At 45.0% G+C, this 25,795-nt stretch overlaps 1 protein-coding gene across 1 annotated transcript in view; it reads right to left on the reverse strand.

Annotated features, from left to right (window-relative positions):
- Positions 1-9,745: 9,745 nt before the first annotated feature.
- s100z (S100 calcium binding protein Z) overlaps positions 9,746-25,795 on the reverse strand; it is a 28,962-nt gene continuing 12,912 nt past the window's right edge. Inside the window, exon 3 of the mRNA XM_072517567.1 lies at positions 9,746-10,077. Coding sequence (XP_072373668.1) covers positions 9,916-10,077 — 162 coding nt within the window. The 3' untranslated portion in view covers positions 9,746-9,915. The remainder of the gene's footprint in view (positions 10,078-25,795) is intronic.

Here is a 25,795-nt window from a genome sequence, read left to right on the forward strand (position 1 = left end):
AATCGAACAACAAGCTACTTCAACGTACGTTTATTCACGGCCATCAGAGTACATCAGAGGGTCTACAGATGCAAGTCGAAGTTAATACAGCAGACAATTACTTATATAATAAAATGACAATGTTTCCTTCCCAAGGACAGCCCCTTTAGAGGAGGCCTGAGAAATACAGCATTCTGTGGCTCTCAGCTAAAATATAGTTATCTGTAGAATTAGAAACGATTCCCAAGGCCGTGTTTTGTTACTGCAACTGTCTAGCGCACAAATATAAGAGATAACGAAGATGCCTTGAAATTCCATTAGACCAATAGTTCTCTTTGACATTTAATTTTCCCATCAAGCCATATTCTCAAGTGAAGACAGAGAAAGGAGTTTAAAATGTTGTCGAAACTGTTTCCAGATTCTAAGAGAGACCACCACTAGGTTTGAGGAAAATCTAGTGGGAGAAAATGGCAATGGGGCAGTAACTATGGCAAGGAGAGTGGATGTAATGGCAGAGTGAGCCTCCAGTAGGCCCCAAATTGAATCAGGATCACTGATCTACAGTAAGGTCTTTTGGAAATTAGCGGCCGAATTGTAAAGTGAAGCCCGACTGTGGGCCACCCTGACCCCAAGTAATAAAAACTTGTCCTAGAGAGGAGGAAGGGTAATGTACCTAAATGGGCTCGTCTTTCAGGGGGGTTGACCAGAAAACATTCTCTCTTATCGAGATTTAATTTGGAGCTAGAGAAGGAGCCAAAGGTATGCCATCGATGGAAGGAATTATGTCCGTAATATATAAAAGTAGGTCATCTGCATAAAGAGACACCTGGGGCGAAACTCTCCCCCAACGGCGCGATGTCCGCCGACTGGCGCCCAAAACGGCGCCAATCAGACGGGCATCGCACCGGCCCAAAGGTACGGAATGCTCCGCATCTTTGAAGTCCGAGCCCCAACATTGAGGGGCTAGGCAGACGCCGGAGGGATTTCCGCCCCGCCAGTTGGCGGAAATCGCGTTTGGTGCCCCGCCAGCTGGCATGGAAATGCGGTGCATGCGCGGGAGCGTCAGCGGCCGCCGACAGTTTCCCGCGCATGCGCAGTGGGGAGAGTCTCTTCCGCCTCCGCCACGGCCTCCACCATGGCGGAGGCGGAAGAGACTCTCCCCACTGCGCATGCGCGGGAAACTGTCGGCGGCCGCTGACGCTCCCGCGCATGCGCCGCATTTCCGCGCCAGCTGGCGGGACACCAAACGCCATTTCCGCCAGCTGGAGACCATGGCGAAGGCGGAAGGGAAAGAGTGCCCCCACGGCACAGGCCCGCCCGCGGATCGGTGGGCCCCGATCGCGGGCCAGGCCACCGTGGGGGCACCCCCCGGGGTCAGATCGCCCCGCGCCCCCTCCCAGGACCCCGGAGCCCGCCCACGCCGCCTGGTCCCGCCGGTAAATACCAGCTTTGATTTACTCCGGCGGGACAGGCAATTTCTGGGCGGGACTTCGGCCCATCCGGGCCGGAGAATTGAGCGGGGGGTCCCGCCAACTGGCGCAGCCTGATTCCCGCCCCCGCCCAATCTCCGGTACCGGAGACTTCGGCGGGGGCGGGGGCGGGATTCACGGCGGCCAACGGCCATTCTCCGACCCGGCGGGGGGGTCGGAGAATGACGCCCCTGATGTTCTCAAAAAAACAGTCCCATTCCATTGCCCACCCTTCATACTGTTTGGTTGAAAGAAAATCAAATTAACTTGCGGGATGATGGTTCTAAGGGATTTTAAAGAATTTGCAACTTTACATTCAACAATCACATCAAGCAAAGTATGGATTTAACGACCAGTAGCTTAATACATTGTAATCCATGTAACCCGTGTTAGATGCAGTGTTGGCACCTGCCCAACATCTATTTGCCTGTCCCTGCCCCCATCACAATTTTATCAGCAGCCAGGCATGGCGCTGGGCAGCCCACCCACCAGGGATTTGGTGGGTGCCCAATTAGATTTAACTGGTGGCAGAAGAGGCCTGCACCTGGGGACACTGGAGGACACCCCAAGGTACCCCTCATCCCATGACCTCTTAAATCCCAGAGTCCCCACCCCTCCTCACTGACTTCCCTCCACAACCTTGGATGATCAGACGGCCCGGTTTGCCAAGACAGTCCTGGTTTTTTACTAAACGCTTCGGTGTCTCAATAGCATTCTCCAAGTTTCCCAAATGTCCTGGTTTTGTGCTTCGCTGAGTCCCTCCCCTTCAACCCACCCCTCGAGTTCTATTTACTGCCAGCAAACCAAAAACAAACCCTCTTGTGCTGAACTGTGCTGCACCCTGGGTACTAGAATGCCACCCAGTTGCCAACCGTTAAATGGCTGTGCCGGGACACTCCCACAAAAAGCCATTCACTGCCATCTAGAGCTGGAATCAGTACTTAGGTGATGGCAGCAGATTTACAGCATTGTCTGCCAGCTGCATGCACCACTTGGTGAGGTAGTTGGATGGCATCCATCAGTAAACCGCCAATCAGTGCTGAAAAGGTGGCAGTCAAGTATGGTTGACTCATGGCACCATTAGCCAAGCATCTCATTGAAAGAATGCTTGCTTTCCTTCTTGTGGTACTGGGTGCAAACACAATCTTCATCACTTGAGGTATGTTCGGGAGTTTATATTCCAGTTTCTGCTGTAAACATCTATCTAGGAAACCCAGGGTGCAAATTCAAACAATCAGGGCTTATAAACGGAGATCGGTCTTACCTTTGTACACTGCACAGTAAAGTTGGAGTGAAACGGAGTGCAACTGAGCAAGCTGAGTGTTACGATCCCAGTTGGTGTATAACTGGATGCGAAGATCACAGAATGGAACCCTCGCTCAAAAGACCGTAAGTTATACCGCTTTTTTAATAAAACGTGGAAGGACAGAGTTACAGGACCTCTGATAAGTTTTAACAACAAGAAAAAATAATTTTGTTAAACACAAAAAGACAGATTATTATACAATACTCATTTCCTCCTCTCTTATTTTAACAAATACGTGTGTGGATTTTAAGATTAACACAGATTACAAAGTATATTTTAAACTACAATGGTCCCATTACCACACAAAGTCCCCTTTAAGCACACAAGATGACTGTGGTAAGACACACTCTGCTCTGAACCTAAGTGAATGTCTGTGGATTTCTCTTCAAAATCCCTCTAGATGATTCGTATATCATGAGTTACCTTGTCTCATTGAACCCTGGCTTCCACACGAGTGACTTCAAATTCCACTTTCAAAAGTCACACTTTCAAATCTTCATTTAAATCACACTTTCTCTCTGCTGCTTCCATCAATGTTTCGCTTCAGGTTTACTTTGTCTTAAAGGCTTTGCACAAACTTCAAGATCCAGCCACCGATTGTCCCAATTATTTCAAATATGTCTCCCGAACTGTAACAATTTCTCACAAACTATAGCACTACCGCAGATGAATTTCTGGCCTCTCATGATCCAATGCCTGTTCAACTCTCTGTGACTTTACTGAAATGTGATCTGTTCTGGTTCCCATTTTCCTCTGTTCCGCAAACTTCAGACTTCTTGGAAACCTCTCTTCATTTCTCCATTTTACCTAACTAGCTGGACTTTAGGGGCGTCATTCTCCGCCGGCGGGAGTCTCCGTTCTGCCGGCGCTCGTGGGTTTCCCGACGGCGTGGGGCTGCCCCACAATGGGAAACCCCATTGACCGGCCGGTGTTACGGAGACTCCCGCCGGCCGGTCGGCGCAGAAATGTGGCGGGGCGGGTAGGAGAATTTCGCCCCTGGTTTCTGGAATTTGTTTTCTTATCCATTACTCCATAATATGTTTTTTTCTTCTGCAAAGCTGAGAGAGATGTTCCCTCTTTAGCCTTCTAAAACCAACTGCTTCCAGCAGAGCCATGAGAGCTGCCTTGTCTCTCACTACCTATCCCCAAATGTAGTCAAATTAGCTAATCTAAAACTTACAAGCTTCTTCACCCTAAAAGTCCCCAGTTGCTAAGCATCCACTGCTGGTTTATTTACTCTTCACATCGTAGCCCTCTCTAAGCACAATGGAATCGCAATTTGAAATTGAAACCAACGCCCATACATACAAAGACTTTTGTCCAGCATTGATCCAACTATAGGATTTACTCTTCCATATACAGAAACACTGAAGTAAACACACTTAAAACTATGGGCGTCATTCTCCGCCGGAGGGAGTCTCCGTTTTGCCGGCGCCCGGGGGTTTCCCGACGGCATGGGGCTGCCCCACAATGGGAAACCCCATTGACCGGCCGGTGTAACGGAGCATCCTGCCGGCGGGTCGGGGCAGAAATGTGGCGGGGCGGGATGGAGAATTTCGCTCTATATCTTATTTCTAATGTTTATCAATACAAATATAAATCCCTTAAAACTGCTTTGTTTTCCTAACACTGAGTGCAGACTTGGAGTTCGGTGAGTGGAGGAGTTAAGTGAAGTGGGGGGAGGGGAAAGAAAGTGTTTGTTTCTGTTTCTATGTTTCTCACCTTGTTCTAATGATACTGCAGGAACAGGAGTCAGCTGTTTGGGTGAGTAGCTGGTAAGTTGGTAAATTCTATTCTATTTCTCAGGTTTAAAATACTGCACAAATTGGTGATGAATTTAATAAAATATATATATTTAAAACATGATGAATAGTAGAATAATATAATTAAGTAATTATTCAAAACAGGACCGGTGATGTGCCAAGACTGCAGCATATGGAAGTTCCTGGATAACTATAAGACCATGATACATAAGAGCAGAATTAGGCCATTCAGCCCATCGAGTCTGCTCTGTCATTCAATCATGGCTGATATGTTCCTCATCCCCATTCTCCTGCCTTCTCCGCATAACCCATCAACCCCTTATTCATCAAGAACCTATCTATCTCTGTCTTAAAGTAAATTAGTGACTTGGCCTCCACAGCTTTCTGTGGCAATGAATTCCACAGATTCACCACCCTCTGACTGAAGAAATTCCCCCTCATCTCTGTTTTTAAAAATCCTCCCTTCAGCCTGACGCTGTGTCCTCAGCTTCCAGTTTCTCCTTCAGGTGGAAACATCCTCTCCACATTCACTCTATCCAGGCCTCTCAGTGTTCTGTAAATTTCAATGAGATCCACCCTCATCCTTCTAAACTCTATCAGGCACAGACCCATAGTCCTCAACCACTCCTCATATGAAAAGGCCTTCATTCCGGGGATCATTCTTGTGAACCTCCTCTGGACCATCTACAAGGCCAACACATTCTTTCTTAGATACGGGGCCCAGAACTGCTCACAATATTCCAGAGGGGCTCTGACCAGAGCCTTATACAGCTTCAAAAGTACATCCTTACTCTTGTATTCTAATAATAATAATAATCTTTATTATTGTCACAAGAAGGCTTAAATTAACACTGCAATGAAGTTACAGTGAAAAGCCCCCAGTGGCCACATTCTGGCAGCCTGTTCGGGTACACAGGGAGAATTCAGAATGTCCAATTCACCTAACAAGCACGTCCTTCAGGACTTGTGGGAGGAAACCGAAGCACCCGGAGGAAATCCACGTGACACGGGGAGAACGTGCAGACTCAGCACAGACAGTGACCCAAGCGGGAATCGAACCTCAGATGCTGCCGCTGTGAAGCAACAGTGCTATCCACTGTGCTACCGTGACACAATTCTGGTCGCCGTACTACCAGAAGGATGTGGAAGCTTTGAAGAGGGTGCAGAGGAGGTTTTCCAGGATGTTGCCTCATCTGGAGGGTGTAAGCTATGTGCAGAGGCTGAATAGACTCCGACTGTTTTTATTAGAATGACGGAGGGTGAGGTCTACAAGATTATGAGAGGCATGGATAGAGTGGATGGGCAGGCACTCTTTCCCAGAGTGGAGGGGTCAGTCACTAGGGGACGTAGGTTTAAGGTCTGTGGGGCAAAGTGTAGAGGAGATGTGCGAGGCAGGTTTTTTACACAGAGGGTGGTGAGTGCCTGGAATTTGGTCAGGGGGAGGTTGTGGAAGCAGATACATTAACAGCGTTCAAAAGGCATCTAATTAACTTGCACTGTCACCTTCTCCTTTAACTTGGAATTTCTAATTCTCGATACTACTGAACTCTCCCCCCCACTATTTAGTTTAATTCCAGCCCTAGTTATGCGATTCGCCCGGACTCTGGTCCCAGCTTGATTCAGGTGAAGACCGACCCATTGTGATCCAAGACAAACATGTCTGCAGTAAGTTTTTGCGGATTGAGGAGATTCAGCTCAAAGTCATTGAGCTGGAGGCTGAGCTGCAGACACTGTGACATAGCAGGGAGGTGGAAAATTACCTGGGCACATTTACCAAGAGGCAGTCACACCTCTTAGGATAGATTCTTCTAATTTGGTCAGTGGACAGGGACAGGAGAGCATGACTGCAATCCAGGCTGGTAAGGGGACCCAGAGGGCAGAAATGCAGGAGTGTCAGCCATTGCAATATTCCAATAGGTTTGAGGTTGTCTCAATTTGTTTGGATGGGAGTAGGGGCTGTAGCAGAGGAGCAAACTGAGCATGGCACCCTGTTACAGGAAGTCATTCAAGTGAAGGGAGCAAAAAGGAATGTAGTAGTAGTAGGAGACAGTATAGGGAGGAAGATAGCCCTGTTTTGTGCACTGAGGAGCTCCGCTCGCCGGATCTCCTCAGTGTAGAGAGATGGCGTCCCGGTTTCTGGCGTTCCTGGGTGATCGGGCTCTGGGCACCCCTGATGCCACCTGGCAAAGCCAACCTGGCATCCTGACAGTATTATCTGAGCACCCTGGCAGTGCCACCTGGGTGCAACCCTGGCAGTGCCAGGCTGGCTGGGACACTGCCATGGTGCCAAAATGGCAGTGCCAAGGTTCCCAGGTAGCATCTTGCCAATGGTGAGGTGAGATACAGGGGGGCTCGTGACCCTGTAATTGGTGAGTTGGGGCATTGGGAGGGAACTGGAGGCTGCCCAGGGGGGTCTAGAGATCAGGGTGCCATTTTTAAATGGCGCCCCAATCTCTCCTTCACCAGCGAGCGGAGCTCGTAAGTGCAGGACATGAGACTAAGTGTGGCCTTGGTGGGGCTTTCCTTGCCGGGGCCCAGAAATGAAGCAGAGTCCTATTTAATAGCGAGGCCAGTCTCAGCGCTGCCAGCTCCCGGAAATACCAGTCTAAACGCACTCGACATGAGACTCTGTTTCATTTCCGTTAAATCACTCTTCTGTCTTTTTATTCTTCCTGCCAAAGTGAGCAACTTCACACTTTCCCATTGTACTCCATCTGCCAGACTTTTGCCCACTCACTCTTCTAGTTCACTCATGTCCTTTGAGAATGCAAATCGGACATTTTTCGACCTGGCCCATATATAACTCCAGACCCCTGCATTGTAGTTGTCTCTTAACTGCAGAAACACTGTGACCTCCTGAATATGGACTGCAATGGCTCACCACCACCGTCTCAAGGGCAAATAGAGACGATAAATAAATGCTGCTCTTGCCAATGACACCCAAAACCCATTAATGGGTAAAAAAAATGATTTATCATTTTGTGCTATTTAATATTGAGATGAATTTGAATATACTGTATTCTTGACCATGGAATGTGATAGCAATGTGTTGTCTTTAACTTTGTCCTTTACCGATGTTTCCTGTGGCTAGTCATAAAAATAATGAGTGAGGTGACTCACTCATAATAACACCCAAAGATGCTCTTGACACAATATGAATCAGCTACTTTATTTAAAAGGTGGTATTCTTTATTGTTGATCCAGTTGAATTGCAGGCATGCAGGTTTGTTCATTTGCTATTTTGCTTGTTGTGAATGACTCTTGGCATAGATTGCCCGAGAAATAGCCAAGCCTTATTAGTTATATCAGAGGCCGGTTGGAACCAATGCATGGAGATGAATGGAGTCCATTACACAAGTAGTGTACACTATATATCTATCATTTATCCAATCTGAAAATGCCTGATGGGTGCATTGGTGATTAAGCAAAGGTACAAAAATGAAATTTGTATGCACATTTATCATACTGCTGGGTAACCAACTTGAACCATCAAGTTAATAGGTTTGCATGAGACTTAATAAATGTCCCTTATATAGCCTTTATCAACTATATTTTCAGATAAATATAATTTTGTTTGTTTGGAGAGCACGATACTCCATTCTTCTTACTTAATTCCGGGCACAGACACGTGACTTTGAAACACCACTTAACTTATTTGTGATTGGATTGTAAAGTAAATTACAGTTTCTGCATTTAAATAAATGTTTGGCCATCTTAATAGATGCTGCTGTTACGGATAACGCGTTTGTCCCACCCTCACTGGTGTCATAAAGCTGCAGCATGAAACATGTCACAGTAGCGATAATAAGAATGGCCTCTTGCATAGCTCTTATTCAGCAAGCGGCTTAATTTCCCGTTTGTGTCCTGACATTTCCATCTTCTGTTTTGTGTAGAGTTAGGAATAAAACTATTGTCTGCCAGCTCCAGGAGGTTATTTGTGGCTGAGGTATGCCATTAATTTAAAACTTAATTTAGAAGTTTTATTTCGGGCTGGTGAGAAGCTTGAAAACCACTTAAAGTGTCAGCATTGCTCAGTTGCTATTACTCTCACCTCGAACTCAGTGGATTGTGAGTTCAAGCCCTACCCCAGGATGTTTGGCACATAATTGTGGCTGACATATTAGTGCAGTACTGCATGTGTACTGCATTGTTAGGGGTACTACTTGCTTTATAAAATACTAAATTGAGATTCTAACTTAAATAATCTCTTGCGCTAGTCAACAAAGATCTAAAAGTTCTCCTGCTGTTGTGGGTACTGTTCCATCGATCAGCACCAGGAAAAAACAAGTTAACTGGTCATTCATTATATTTGCTGTTTGCTGCTTGTCAATTGTTAGTGGTGCACATTTATCTTTTCAATACTTTGAATAATCCTGATTAACATTAAATTAAAAGGCAGCACGGTAGCACAGTGGTTAGCACTGTCACTTCATTGCACCAGGGTCCCAGGTTCGATTCACGACTTGGGTCACTGTCTGTGTGGAGTCTGCATGTTCTCCCCGTGTCAATGTGGGTTTCCTCCGGGTGCTCCGGTTTCCTCCCACAAGTCCCGAAAGACGTGCTGTTAGGTGATTTCTCCCTCTGTGTACCCGAACAGGCACCGGAAGGTGGGGACTAGTGCCTTTTCACAGTGACTTTATTGCAGTGGTAATGTAAGCCTGCTTGTGACAATAAAGATTATTATTGTTATTATGTGCAATTCAACCCGAATTTCAAACCAACTCATTCAAAGCTGAAGAACAGTAAATGCCTAATGTATCCCATGTGTGGGAGACATTATAATGGCTGAATTTACAAATTCAGATTACTGACTGGGAGAATTGTCTGATACAAGGTGCATATGTGAAGGAAGCAAAGCAGCATGCCATTGATTTCTTAATACACATATCCAGCTTGCAAGGCTCCCAAGTGGCAGCATACGCTCATTAATATTATATTAATATGTGTTTATGAGGTCATGACACAAAAATGGAATAAATGCAATACTTTGGTGTTCGTCTTAGTACATCATCGGCGTAAAAAATGAAAACCTATTCCTACTTCAATTTTTAATAACATTTTAATTGAAACAGACGCTGGGGCAGGAACTATAATAGATGGCGCTCTATTTCACACTGCCTTGATCATTCTTTATGACTGACTGAGATGGAAGCTATCCATTGCGCTCTGGATTTTGAGATTTAAAAAAATATATATAGGCTGGTGTAAAATAACTTTAAAAACAAGCATTTGTGCAACTTGTAGGCATTTTATTACCTTCAAAGTGAATCATACATTCTTACTTACAAAATACATAGACATAGAAGTTACAACAGTTCTACAAAGGAAAGGGAACAGGCGTGTATCATTTTTTAACATGTGTTCACAAAGACAGCTGTTTAAGATATTTTCAGTTCTATTAGGCTTTTCCTTTTTTTCTGAGTTGGTCTTCAAAGAAGTCATTGCAGGCAACAGTCAGAGCAGCAACCAAAATAACAAATTCATTGAAATCCACCTCATTGTCTTTATTGGAATCAAGATCTCTCATGATATTGTCCACTAGAGATGGATCCTTCTGAGCCTGGAGAAGGAATGAAAGATAATTAGACACATTTAACTTAATAAATAGTACAACTCATTGAAGACAATCAATGTTAACCATACAGCAATCATTTAGGTACCACTATCCCACACAGCACATTTTTGACCATTTTTAAAAAAGGAAAAAAAAATGAGTACAATAGCATGGAAAAAAATGAATATTTGGTCACAATATTTCTGTTGGAGTTGGGTAGGCTGTCCCACCCTTGTCCCAAAATACACCCAGGTAGGAAAATGCTTGATTAAATCTTTATCCAGCACTTATTACAGAATGGCAGATAAGACCTATATAAAAATTACAATAGGTGCCATATCATTATGGGTTAGCAAGTTCTGAATAAATACTTGTTTCGGTGTGAAGAACCTGCTGTTCACTGAAATATTTCATCAAGTATTTCCTAAAGGCTTTTAGGCATATTAGTTATATGCTTTTGCTGACAATCAGTATTTTCCTTTTGAAATCTGATTGTCTCTGCTTTCACCTTGCTGGTGGGCAGAGAACTCCAGCATTGTTGCTGAAATTGCCCAATTGGTAGAAACAAGCGGCAGGATTTTTACTTTAGGTTGGGACAGATGGGAATCACAACCCCACACTATGTTGTAAACAGTTAACCAGCAGGCATTTTGGGCCTCCTCTCTCCAATTTACATTTAAAAGTGTCTTCAGCAGATTGGTCACCATATTGGAGCCAGAGCCCCTCCACAGAACTGTCTGAGACTACAGCTGTGACCAGGCAGGTGAGGAAGGCCCCAAAGCCTGCCAAGAGCTGCTGGACTCTGCTCTACTAAATAGGAGGCTGCCACCACAAAGCTGGCCTGATCCCCACTGCTACTGGGGTCCCAAAGTTGACCTCTGGCAATAGACCTTAATTAGGCCTTTGAAGTGCCCTATTTGGTTATCTGTCACATGCAGATGGGCATCCCTAACATTTCCTCACCCCCAACTGTCTAGTAAAGTAGCCCGGGGTCAGGATAGTGTCAGCAAACCAACATACAAGCCAAGGAGTGAATTTTGATACTGCCTGCCTCCGCACTCTCCCCCCCCCCCCCCACACACACACACCCTGCCCCCCTGCCCCATCAGGGCCTTAATATCCTGCCAAATAAATTTAGAAGCAATATTGAGAATTAGGAGTAGAGAGCAGGATTTGAAAAATGTTAAATTTTACTTTGCTTAAACAACTGCCCTGAGATCGATAATATACAATTTTACTGTACTCTGAAATATAACTGAGATAGTTGGTCTGTTTTGGAGAAGATTCAATTGTCAACAAGATCTGGTAACTTTAAAAGCAGTTTTCAGTTTGCTCATCGAATCAAAGAACCATGGAATAGTTACAACACAGAAGGTCCATCATGTCCATGTTGATTCTCTGCAGAAGGAACTCAGCTAGCTTCATTCCTGTGTTGTTTCCCTGTAGCCCTGCAAATCTTTCTCTTCAGTTTCTTATTCATTTCTCTTTTGAGTGAATCTGTCTGCACCACACTCTCAGGCCATGAATATCACATTCTGCGTAGAAATGTTTTTCCTCATGTCACCTTTGCTGCTTTTGCCAATCACTTAAATTGGTTACCTCTGGTGCTTCCACCAATGGGAATAGATTGCCCCTATCTATTCTAGATCCTCAGAATTTTGAACATCTCTATCAAATCTCCTCTCAACCTTTTCTTCTCCAAGGAGAACAACCCCAGCTTCTCCAATCTATCCATGTCTCGGAAGTCCCTCATTCATTGAACCATTCCCATAAATCCTTTCCAAACTGTCACCAAAACCTTTAGATCCTTCCTGAAGTGTGGTGACAAAATACCTCAGGTGAGGCAAAATTGGTGTTTTGCAATAATTTATTATTCCTTGCTTTTGTATTCTGTGCCTGCATTTATAAAGCCAGGATCCTGTATGTTATTTTAACCACTTGCTGAATCTTCAGTGATTCATGCGCATAGATGCCGAGGTCATTATGTTCCTGCACCCCCTTTGGAATCACATCTTTCATTTTATGCTGCCTTTTCATATTCTTCCTGCCACACTTCTCTGCATTAAATTTAATCTGTCATATGCCCACTCACTCTTGAAGTTTATCACTATCTTCCTCACAGTTCGCAATAATTCCAGGTTTTGTGTCATTTGCAAATTTTGAAATTACAGCTTGCACATTAATATATGTATTAGGTCATTACATATATGAAGAAACGCTGCGGTCCTAGTTCCAACCACCCCCAGGGAATCTCACTATGCACCTTGCTCAATTCCAAAAAACAATCATTCACCACTGTGTTCTGCTTCTTGTCACTCGATCAACCAAATTTGCATCACTGCTGCCACTGTCCCTTTTATTCCACAGGTTTAGCTTTGTGGGCAAGCCTATCATGTGGCATATTATTAAATGGACTTCTAGAAGTCCATGTGCACCACATCAACCGAACCAACTTCACACTCATGGTGGATGCACCTTTACTATCATATGTTAACAGCAATAAAACCCACATAATTCATACCAGAGCAGACAACATTCACAGGAACATGTAAGGAGGGCTTATTGGCTCAATGAAAACGTCCCGTGGGGAAGGAAATAAAACTGCCCCTTCTTTGGCCTTTGCTCAGTTCTTGAGTTCCTCCAGTTGGGGTGGCATTGTGGTGGTGACCACAATGGTGCCTCTGTAAGAATAGATCACCCACCCCAAGTATTCAAATGATCCTGACCCCTTATTATTATCTAAAATGTAATGAACTCAGGGCACAATTTTAGCAGAATTTTTGCTCCCTCACCGATACTTAAAAAAGGGGAACAGGGACACCAGAAATGCATATTTGTGCACAATTGCACTTTTTAATGATTGCACAATGGAATAGGTTTGTATTTCCAATAGAAGAACTCTTCCTTAAAACATCAATAAAGCAGAAACCAGGCAACTCTTCAGAATAATAGCAGATGAATACATTTAAATAATTTTCTTCATCTACCATATTAATGGCAAACATTAAAGCCATTAGTTTGAGCAAATTAAATCACTCTGTTAGAATAACAGCGTGTTACCATTTGAGCATAGTAAGCCTCTATCTGCTCTTATCCGCGATGGCAATATGCAACTTCATTTGGTAGAAAATGCTAGAAATGCAAAGCACATTGATGAGCATCTATAAAAGATTAATGTTGATGTGTGACCCTTTATCAGAACTCAGTTCTACTTTCTCTTTTTCAATGATACTGATTCACTCTTATTCATCCAGCAACTCCTCAAAAACAGTGGGTGTTTATTTAAAATAATTACACCAGCACACTCTAAACATATGTAACCCCGAACCTGTCCCTAGACTGATAGTTGGATAGGGGCAGGGTTTAGATGTGTTACGAGGATGTGTTTTTGTTTAAAGAAAAGTAAACGATTTCTAATGCCTTTTTTCTGACTGGATTTTAATAAATTGTAATCCCATTAAGATAATGGGAAGACTGCCAGCCAGCTCAATATATACAATTTACGTACCACCAAAGTGGGAATGAAAAGGAAGAGACTCTCAAACCCTCTCACCTTCCAGGGAGCATGAAAGACTCCATTTCCTCTTGCTTTTTATACTATTGCTCTTCAAAAGTTTTTGAGATAAGGCATTAAATATGCAATTACTTGGTCCACAATGACTACAGCAGACACGATAATCAAATTCCACTGGAATATACAGCTAGTAAGGCTTTTTAAGAACTGTTTACCAAGTCAGAGTAGAGAAGAAGGATATACTGAAAGGCGGAAAAGAGGCATGTCTCTCTCTCTCTCCCTGAAGTATTTTTGCTCAGATATTGCAGAGCAAACTCCTGAGAAGAGAAATCTACCACAAATCAAGATCTTTTGGGAATAAAACCTAGGAATCCTCTCCGTGCAACTACACCCAGGAAGAATTAAACGGCCGCAGCATGGAATCGCTGCATTGCAAACAGCAAAAGGACAGCTTACCGTATATTTCTTTTATTTATTTTTTTCGCCATGATCTGTAAAAAATCTTTAAGTCTATCCTTGTATTCTACCAGCTGTACTCGTGTATGTGGGGCCCAAGTAATGTGTGTGACATATGAATGAGACTCACAATTTTCCTAGTTTTTTTTACATTTTGGAAGTAGGATCAACAAACTTCTCTCGTTCTTTGATTTAGAACATATAGAACTGTACAGCACAGTACAGGCCCTTCGGCCCACAATGTTGTGCCGAACTAGTCTGAAACTAAGATCAAATCAACCTACTCCCAATCATTCTAGTGCACTCCATATGCCTATCCAATAACTGCTTGAAAGTTCCTAAAGTGTCCGACTCCACTACCATAGCTGAAAGTGCGTTCCACGCCCCAACCACTCTCTGAGTAAAGAACCTACCTCTGACATCCCTCCTACATCTTCGACCATGAAATTTATAGTCATGCCCCCTTGTAACAGCTACATCCACCCGAGGAAAAAGTCGCTGAACGTCCACTCTATCTATCCCTCTCATCATCTTATACACCTCAATTAAGTCACCTCTCTTCCTCCTTCGCTCCAATGAGAAAAGCCCTAGCTCCCTCAATCTTTCCTCATAAGACTTACCCTCCAACCCACGCAGCATCATGGTAAATCTCCTTTGCACCCTTTCCAATGCTTCCACAACCTTCCTATAATGAGGTGACCAGAACTGCACACAATACTTCAAATGTAGTCTAACCAAGGTCTTGTACAGTTGCAGCATCACCTCACGGCTCTTAAACTCAATCCCCCTGTTAATAAATGTGAAGACAGGCTTTCTTCATGGCTCTATCCACTTGGGTGGCAACTTTCAGAGATCTATGGGCATGAACTCCGAGATCTCTCTGCTCCTCCACATTCTTCAGAACCCTGCTGTTAACCCTGTAATCCGCATTCAAATTTGTCCTATCAAAATGAGTCACCTCACACTTATCAGGGTTAAACTCCATCTGCCACTTTTCAGCCCAGCTCTGCGTCCTATCAATGTCTCTTTGCAGCCTATATTAGCCCTCCACATTATCCATTACTACACCAGTCTTGGTGTCATCAGCAAATTTACTAACCCTCTTCAACTCCATCATCCAAGTCATTGATAAAAATCACAAATAGCAGAGAACCCAGCACTGATCCCTGTGGTACACCGCTGGTGACTGGGCTCCAGGATGAAAATTTACCATCTACCACCACCCCTCTGTCTTCTATGTGATAGCCAGTTACTGATCCAATCGGCCAAATTTCCCTCTATGCCATGCCTCCTTACTTTCTGCATGAGCCGACCATGGGGCACCTTATCAAACGCCTCACTAAAATCCATGTATACGACATCAACTGCTCTACCTTCATCTATATACTTAGTTATCTCCTCAAAGAATGCAATCAAACTTGAGAGGCAAGACTTACTCCTCACAAATCCGTGCTGACTATCCTGGATTAAGCTGTATCTTTCCAAATGATCATAAATCCTATCCCTCAGGACCCGTTCCAATAATTTACCTATGACCGAAGTGAGACTAACCGGCCTATAATTCCCAGGGTTATACCTATTCCCGTTCTTAAACAAGGGGACAACATTCGCCTCTCCCCAGTCTTCTGGCACTATTCCTGTAGACAGTGAGGACATTAAAATCAAAGCCAAAGGCTCTGCAATCTCATCCCTCGCTTTCCAAAGAATCCTAGGATATATCCCCTCATGCCCAGGGGACTTACCTATCCTTAGGCGCATCCTCCTGCGCACACTGGATAGAAACAGCCCCATCCAAACTATTCGAATTATGGTGGTTCCAATCAATATTTGGAAAGTTAAAGTCACCCATGACAACTACCCTGTGACTACCGCATCTATCCAAAATCTGCATTGCAATCTTTTCCTCCACATCTCTGTTACTGTTTGGGGGCCTATAGAAACCAGACCCTGTTATACCCAGATCTGCAGTGATAAATTAGGTGCAGGGGTGGAGGGGGGGGGGGGGGGGGAGGCTAACTTTGATACCCATGGGTCAACTGCATGCAATCTTCATGCTTCCCTGCCAAAGGGCAAATGACATGCAAACAGAAGGTCATTTAAATATGAAGGCTGCTGTTCAGCTATACTGTTTGTAGGACCCAATTGCTATTTTAAGGAACAAATGGCCACACTCTGAACACTCTGCCCACTTGTATAGGGCGTTTAAAGGGAAGTCTGGTAGTTGCTCAAAAGAAAAATAGCACAGAAAATTTTAATTCCCTTTTTGTTCTGCTGCAGTTCACCACTTCCAATCTGTTTCTCACTAGCAAATGCATTACCTGAACACACTATGTACTTGCATGCGGAGGTAACCTCAGCTTCAGCACCAGCAGTGTGTTAGCTGACTAAAAATAAAATAATTTATTTTAATTACCCCGTAGGCGAGGGAATAACATTGGATTCTTAATTTAGTGGCCATGTAGTTTTATAGATGGCTTTTAAAACTGGTATGATTGCTGACCCTTTATGTCCCTGATTATCAGGAATGCTGATCGTGAAACTACCGAGCTGTTGTAAAAACCCATCTGGTTCTCTAATGTCCTTTAGGGAAGAAAATTTGTCGTCCTTATCAGGCCTGGCATTTTGTGAGTTTGACCCACATTAATATGGTCGATTCTGAACAGCCCTTTAAAATGGCCGAACAAGCCGCTCAGTTGTCCCAAGGGCAATTAGGGACGGGCAATAAATCAGACGTGCCCACTTCCTGTGAATCAATAAATAACTTTTTTAAAAATCTAATCTTACAGTCAGGGAGACTGTACTGACATGCTTTGCCAGAGCTGGATTCTTCAGTTTTTTGTTTGTAACAGAAAACCAAACAATTCTGTCCAGTGTTGACATAGCTATTTATCCCGTCTGTACACAAATGACTTTAACAGCCATTCTAAGCAGTTAACTTCTTAGTATCGATAGATATTTTAGCCCTACAGTATGCGGTACCTAAAGTTTAACTATTTGTTGTTCACTATATACCAGTAATTTGGCTTTTTGGATTTGTTTGTTGATCTCTGTCAATGATGTACTGTAACCAACAAAACAACAACTACTTGTATTCATAGAGCACCTTTAACGTGATACAATGTCTCCAGGTGCTTCACAGGAGCACTTTTGAACAAAATATGATGCCGCGCCATATCAGGGGAATCAGATGACCAGACGTTTAATCAAAGAGACACATTTTAAGGAGTGACTTAAAGGATAGAAGCGATGTAGAGGGACAGAGAGGTATTCAAAGGGAATTCCAGAGCTAAGAGTCTAGGCAACTAAAGGTATGAACCCCAATGATGGAGCAATTCAAATTGGGGATGCTGCACAGGTCAGGACTAGATGAGCGCAGATATCTCGGAAGGTTGTAGAGCTGGGGGAGATTACAGAGATAGAAAGGGGTGAGGCAATGGAGGGATTTAAAAACAAGACCCTTGCTTGACAGTCAGTATAGGGGTGTAAGGTGAAAGGGACTTGGTATAAGGTAAGTCATGGGCAGCAGTGCTTTGGATCCCTTCCAGTTTATGGAGGGTAGAGCATGGGAGGCCGGCCTGGAGTGCATTGGAACAATCATGTCTATAGGTAACAAAGAATTTTAGCAGTAGATGAGCTGAGACAGGGTGAAGTCAGGAAATATTACAGAGGTGGAAATGGATAATGTTATTGATGATGCAGATATGTGTTTGGAAGCTCACCTCAGAGTCAAATATGACACCAATGTATGGTTTAGTCTCAAACTGTTTCCATAGATAGAGTTGGTAGCGATGAACCAGAGCTTGGAAGGGGGAACCAAAGGTTTTCCCAATATTTAATGGAAGAATGTCTGATTAAGCAGTCTGATGATTTGACAGCAGTGGACGAGGCGAGACAGGTGTGAAGAGATATATCTGGGTGTCGTCAGTGTACGCATGAATTCCAACGTTGTGCCTTCGGATGATGTCGCTGACAGGCAAGTTGTAAATTCTTTTTATTCATTTATGAAACGTTGGCTTCACTGGCTAGGCCAACATTTATTGCTGATTCCTAATTATCCTCATTGTAGTGGTGAGCTGCCTTCTTGAACTGCTGTAGTCCATGTGGTGTAGGTCCACCCACAGTGCTGGTAAGAGGGAATTCCAGGGTTTTGACCACGCAATGGTGAAGGTACAGTGATATATTTCCAAGGCAGGATGATGAGTGGCTTGGGGGGGGAACTTCAAGGTGGTTGTATTCCCATGCATCTTCTGCCCTTGTCCTTGTGATAGTAGTAGTAGTGGGTTTGGAAGGTGTTGTCTGAGGAGCCTGGTGCATTCCTGCAGTGCATCTTGTACATGGTACACACTGCTGCTACTGTGCATTGGTGGTGGAAGGATTGAATGTTTGTGGAAGGGATGCCTTGTCCTGGATGGTGTTGAGTTTATTGAGTGTTGTTGGAGCTGCACTCACCCAGGCTTTTGGAGAGTATTCCATTACACTCCTGACTTGTGCCTTGTAGCTGGTGGACAGACTTTGGAGAGTCAGGAGGTGAGTTACTCACTATAGAATTCCTAGCCTCTTACCTGCTCTTCTAGCCACAGTATTTATATGGCTAGTCCAGTTCAGTTTCTGGTCAATGGTAACCCACACGATCGTGGGGGGTTCAGCGATGGTAATGACATTGAATGTCAAGGAGTGAAGTTTAGATTCTCTTTTGTTGGAGATGTTCATTATCTGGCACTTGTGTGGCATGAATTTTACTTGCCACTTATCAGCCCAAGCCAAGATATTGTCTAGGTCTTAATGCGGAGAGAGGATGGGGCCAAGGAGAGATTTTTGGTAGACACCAGAGGTATCGATGTGGGAGCAGGAAGAGAGAAAATACAACGATAGCCTGGATACAATTAGATACAGAAGAATGGAACCAGGTGAGAGCAATCCCACCCAGCTGGATGGCAGTGAAAATGTCATTTCAGTACTGTTGCAGGTACAGAAATTTGATTGGAGAGGTTCAAACAGTGAATTTCAGGAAAGATGTGCATGGATTTTGACATTACAACGTGTTCACGGACTTTGCAGAGGAAAGCGAGTTAGGTGATGGGGGTGGTAGTTTTCAACGATGATAAAGTCAAGGATTTTCTTTTCAGGAAAAGGATATTGATGGCAGAATTAGAGAGATGGACAACACCAGCTGAAGAGTGAGAACTATAAACAACATTGGCTAACGTGGTGACCAGGAGGGCAAGTGGGTGATCAACATATTAGTGGGAATAAGGTCATGGGAGTAAGAAGTCGGTATCATAGTCAAGATGAGTTCAGAGAAAACACAAAGAAAGATGCGCAAGAATCTATAGGAGAGGAAAGACAGAAAGATGCTAGTTCAAGTATAGGGCAGGGGAGACCATTAAAGAAAGTTCAATCCGGTAGACTAATGGAAGTAAGGGATGCAGCAGAGGAAGCTGATCAAATGGTTTTGATCTTAGAGACAAAGAAGTCTGTAAGCACCTTGTACTTATTCTTTGAGGCGAGGGTGGAGGAGACAGGGGAATGGAGTTTGAGAAGACAATTTACTGTAGAGAAAATAAACTGGGATCATCTATCTAGTTGTGCGAGGCTGCTTGGGGATGAATTACCATAATTTGATAGACTTCTTCATCAAGATATAGAGTGGCGTTGTTGATTCTGGGACTAGGGTCCTGAATCTAAATAAAATAAACTATGATGGTAGGAGCTGAAAGTTGGTTATGATGGATTGGGAACCATGACTTTGATGGATGACAGTGGATAGGTAATAGCAAACATTCAAAGAGCGCATAGGTGAACTGCAATAACTGTTCATTTCTGTTGGTGCAAAAATAAAATGGGAAAGCTGGCCAAACCATGGTGCACAAAGGAAATTAGATCCAAGGAAGAGCTATGCAAATTGGGCAGAAAAACCAGCAAGCCTGAGGGATTTGGAACAGTTTAGAATTCAGCAAAGGAGGACAAAAGGATTGGTTAAGAAGGGGAAAATAGGGTACAAGAATAAGCTTGCGAGGAACATAAAAACCGACTGTAAACGCTTCTAGGTATGTGAGCCGAAAATGATCAGTGAAGACAAATGTGGGTCCTACAGATTAGAGGGTAGCTAATATAACCCCAATATTTAAAAAGGGAGGTCGAGAGAAAACAGAGAATTATAGACCAGCCATCCTGACGTCAGTAGTGGGGAAAATTATAAAACATTCAATAGCAGAGCACTTGGAAAATAGTGGCAGAATCGAACAGTTGGCATGGATTTCCGAAAAAGTAATCATGCTTGACAAATCGACTGGAATTCTTCAAGGATGTAACTAGTAAAGTTGATGAGGTGGGGCCAGTGGATGTGGTTTATCTGGACTTTCAGTAGGCTTTTGATATCGATAAGGGCCCACATAAGGGAAGCGATCGAACGGCCACACTGCGCCCGGAAAGCAGCTCGCCACAGTGCAGCGTGGCCGATAGGAGACCCCGCTCCTGGGATCTATCTAGCTCGGAATGCCTCGCGAGATCTAACGCGATCTTGCGTGACGTTGTAAATCCTGTCCATTGTGGACTGGATCACCTTTTGGCAAATCTGCACATTAACATGAGTCTCACTTTAACATGCAGTTTCCCGAGGTACAGGAAGCATTGGGATCTATTTCCTTCGCCTCGAAGACCTTGGGCGAGTGCCATTCAATACTGATCTCCACAAGTGGAGACCTGACAGAACGGCACTCATGGGGATCTCCTAGGGGATCAGAGGTCCCCAGGTGCATGCACTATGAGAGGTCCCTGTGCTCCTACGCACACACCCCCAATACCTGCACAGGGCACCCCCAGGCAGGGTGGTACCCTGGCACTGCTGGTACCGCCTAAGCACCCTGGAACAGCCAGTCTGGCATTCTGGCAGTGCCACCTGGGTGCCAGTCTGGCACTGCCAAGGTGCCCAAATGGCACTGCTAGTGGGCCAGTGCACTGTCAGGGTGCCAGGCTGGCATTTCTTTGTGTGGTGGTGACCAGGCCGGGGGTTCCCTGTGCAGGTATTGGGGGGGTGTGGGTGGGAACACAACACGGGGATCCTCCCATCATGCATTGGAGCTTGGGGGAGGGTCGCAGGTCGCTTTGGGCGCTCCAGATATAAAATGGCATCCCGATCTCTCGCTACACTGAGGAGTTCTAGTGAGCAGAGCTCTTTGGTGCAGAAAACGGGGCTTTGTGTGGCATGGCCATGCGTTCCCCACGAAGGCCCTTATCGGACCCTAGTGCCATTTAATAGCGTTGTGTTTCTCGGCGCTGTGAGTGCCGGGAAGAACACGGCTAAACGTGCTCATTATGGGACTTTGTTCCCATTTAGTTAAATCGCGCCCAATAAATTAGCTTGCAAAATTAAAGCACATGGGATTGGGGGGTAGTGTTTTGAGATGGATAGAAAACAGGTTGACAGTCAGGAAACAAAGAGTAGGAATAAATGGATCTTTTTCCAAGTGGCGGGCAGTAATTAGTGGGGTAGTGCAGGGATCAGTGCTGGGACCCCAGATATTCACAATGCATATTAATGATTTAGATGGGAGAACAAAATGTAGTATCTCCAAATTTGCAGAATACACAAAGTTGGGGGGAGGGGGAGCTGTGAGGAGGATGCAGAGATCCTTCAGTTTTGAATAAGTTGAGTGAGTGGGCAAATGCATGGCGGATGCAGTATAATGTGGATAAATGTGAGGTTATTCACTTTGGGAGCAAAAACAGGGAGACAGATTATTATCTGAATTACTATAAATTGAGAGAGGGAAATGTACAATGAGACCTGGATGTCCTTGTACACCAGTTGTTAAAAGTAAGCATGCAGGTGCAGCAGGCATTCAAGAAGGCAAATGGTATGCTGACCTTCATAGTGAAAGGATTCAAATTCAGGGGTAGGGATGTCTTGCTGCAATTATACAGGACCTTGGTGAGACCACACCTGAAATATTATGTGCAGTTTTGAGGAAGGGTGTTCTTGCTTATGGAGGGAGTGCAGTGAAGATTTACCAGACTGATTCCTGGGATGGCAGGACTGACATATGAGTAAAGATTGAGTCGGTTCGGATTATATTCTCTGGAGTTTAAAAGAATGAGGGGGGATCACATAGAAACCCATAACGTTCTCACAGGATTAGACAGGGTAGATGCAGGCAGGATGTTCCCGATGGTGGGTGTGTCCAAAACCAGGGATCACAGTCTGAGGATACGGGGTAGACCATTTAGGACATGGATGAGGAGAAACTTCTTCACCCAGAAAGTGATCGGGCTGTGGAATTCGTTAGCACAGAACCACGGACCAGAACCATGGTCACAGTCTGAGGATAGGGGATCAACTAGGACTGAAATGCGGTGAGCTAGAATGAGTTAGATATAGCTCTTGGGGCAAAAGGGATCAAAGGGGGAAAGTGGAACAGGTAACAGAGTTGGGTGATCAGCCATGTTCATAATGAATGACGGAGCAGGCTGGAGTAGCCAAATGGCCTCCTATTTTCTATGTTTGCATTCCAGGACAATCTTGGAATAATGAGCAGGACCCAATAGTGTTTAATATGATCCAACCAGATGTGACGGTGGATGGTTAAATCAATTGTCTGCCATATTCTCTCATGTCATTGTCCCTTTAATCAAGGGAGTAGAGATGAGGATGGTACAAGGCTAAAACACTGTGAGATGGTTAAGAATGATGTTGGTTGATTTGACTTGCCCTTTGATTTCCATTCTTCTGCACAATCTGGAGAAACTCTTCACTTCATTCAGTCCTTCTCCTGACAATCTAATTCCGTTCAAGATTTCATTGTGTACAAATTGATGGGTGAAAATAGAGGTTAAACCACTTGACTAAACATTTGTAGACACAAGCAGACCAACCCATCTGTTATAAAAATAAAACACCATTGCCTAGAATTTCCATTGAAGATCTCCAGTGGGAGATTGGAAAGCCACTGGAGTTATGTCGTCAAAGGCTAAAAATGGTGATATCTTTGATTGTTCCATGGAGTCTATCACTATCCTCCCTAGTTAGGAATAGAGATCTGAAGAACACCACAGTTCAAGATTCACTTACTATATGCTCTTCTACTAATTCTTTTTTTTTGTAGTATTTTTATTCTCCTTTTTAACATTTTCTCCCAAATTTACATTGAACAATAAACAATAATCAGTAATGAATGTAACATCAATAACAACGATCCCATTCTTACACCAAACCCCAAACATTAGCCCGCATGTTAACATAAACAAATGACAAAAAGGAATCAGGAATCACCCATAGTCACCATTAACACATACAGTACCCCTCCCCCCAATCCTCCCAGCCCCCAACCCCCCTAATGTTCGATGTGATCCAATTCTCGAAAGTGCATAATGAATAACGTCCATGAATTGTAGAACCCCTCCATCCTTCCCCTCAGTCAAATTTGACCTTTTCTAGAGTCAAGAATTCCAGCAGGTCCCCCCGCCACGCCAGGACACAGGGTGGAGAGGTTGAGCTCCATCCTAACAGGATCCGCCTTCGGGCGATCTACGAGGCGATGGATACAACATCTGCCTCCACACCCATTTCCAACCCCCGCTGGTCTGACACCCCGAGTATGGCCTCCCAAAGACCCGGGTCCAGTTTCACGTGCACCACTTTAGAGATTACCCTAAAAACCTCCTTCCCGTAATCCTCCAGCTTTGGACAGGACCAAAATATATGAACGTGGTTTATGCCCCCCCCCAGCAATGTTCACACACATCTTCTACCCCTCAAAGAGCCGGCTCATCCTCGCCATTGTGAGGTGCGCTCTATACACCACCTCCAGCTGTATCAGCCCCAACCTCGCACACGAGGTGGAGGCATTCAGCCTCCGGAGCACCTCACCCCAGAATCCCTCCTCCATACCCTCTCCGAACTCTTCTTCCCACTTTGCCTTGATCCCTTCCCGCGGCGCCTTCTCCTCCTCCAAAATAGCCCCGTAAACTGCCGATACTTCCCCCTTCTCCAGTCCCCCTGTCGTCAGCACCTCCTCCAGCAATGTGGAAGCCGGCTCTACTGGGAAGCTCTGTGTCTCCTCTCTGGCAAAGTCTCGAACCTGCATGTATCTAAATATTTCCCCCTGCTCCAACCCATATTTCGCTCAGCTACTTCAATCCCGCAAACTGACCCCCAAGAAACAAATCTTTTAGTGTCCTAATTCCTTTCTCCTCCTATTTCTGGAAATCTCCATCCCACTTCATTGGCTCAAATCTATGGTTCCCCCGAATCGGCATTTCCCTTGACGCTACCCCTACCCGAAGTGCTGGCGTCTTCTACTCATTCTTAATTGGAAGTATCACCATGGCAAGGTTTTGTTGACTGAAATTAACTTTGGCTCAGTCATTAATACAAAATTAATCTTGGGCGGGATTCTCTGAGCACACGCCGGGTCGGAGATTCGGCAGGGTGGGTGGGGGGGGGGGGGGGGGGAGATCCCGCCGGGCCGCCGATCCTCCGGCGACTGGAGAATCGGCGCCAATCGCGCAGGCGCGGTTGTCGCGCCGCCGGTTGGGGGCCGTGGAAAGCGGCCCCCGTGGCGATTCTCCGTGCTTGAAGGGACGAGTGCCCGCCGAGTCCCGCCGGCGTCCTTCGCGTATGGTCCTACCCGGCGGGATGTCGCCGTTCTGGCTGCGGGCTGTCCTGGTGGGTGGGCGGGCGGCGCCGACTCTGGGGGTGGCCTCCACGGTGGCGAGGCCCGCGATCGGGGGCAACCGATCGGCGGGCACGCTCATTCCGGGAGGGGGCCTATGTTCCTCCGCGATGGGGCCCTGTAGGGCTCCGCCATGTTGCCCGGAGGGCCAGCGCGGAGACGGGCGTGGTGCGCATGCGCGGACCCGCGCCGGCCTTGTTGGACCGGCTTTCGGCGCCGGAGCAGCGCACAGTTGACGCCGGCGTCACTCGCGCCGGTTTTGACACCACCGTCAACACTTGGCCGGGTTTTCGGAGAATCCCGGCACTTATTTTTGTGTTACGCTTTTTCTCCTGATCGTATTGAGCTGATTCTTTCCATAATGTGTATCTGCAGAGTATCACGGTGAAGGATTAATACTTATATTTACTGATGGGTCTGATTTTGCCTCAACAAATTCATGAGCGTTTAGCAATGCATGGGTTAATCAGGCAGCCAATGCAGATTTGTTAAATTACATGTCGTGTTAGACAGTTTTAAAAGATATTTTTTTCAAGGTGACTGAGTGAATTAATAAAGGCAACACAGTCGGTTTTCAGAAGACCATCGATAAAACACTTCACAGAAGGTGTTTTTACAATAACTGGGCAGATAGAATGAGAAGAAAGGTGGCAACATGGATAGAAAGTTGGCTATGAACATAGGAAATAAGAGCAGTCGTAGGTCATTCAGCCACTCAAGCCTGCTCTGCCATTCAATAAGAACATGGCTGATTTCTTTGCGTTGAATTCTATATTCCCATTGACCCCAGAAAACCTTGGATTTCCTTGCCTAACAACAACCTATCTACCTCCGCCGTAAAAATATTCAATGACCCTGCCTCCAGCCCCTTCTCGCGTAGAGAATACTAAAGTTGTACAACTCTCAAAGAAAAATATTCTCCTCATCTCTGTCCTATAAGGGTGACCCCTAATTTTGAAACAGTACCCCCTTGTTCTGGACCCACCTACAAGAGAAAACGTCTGTTCCATGATCACCTAGTTGATTTATATGCTTTTATATGCTTCAATCAAGTCACCCCTCACTCTTCTAAACTCCAGTGTAA

This window comes from Scyliorhinus torazame, chromosome 9, assembly GCF_047496885.1.
Source record: "Scyliorhinus torazame isolate Kashiwa2021f chromosome 9, sScyTor2.1, whole genome shotgun sequence".
Classification (NCBI taxonomy): Eukaryota; Metazoa; Chordata; class Chondrichthyes; order Carcharhiniformes; family Scyliorhinidae; genus Scyliorhinus; species Scyliorhinus torazame.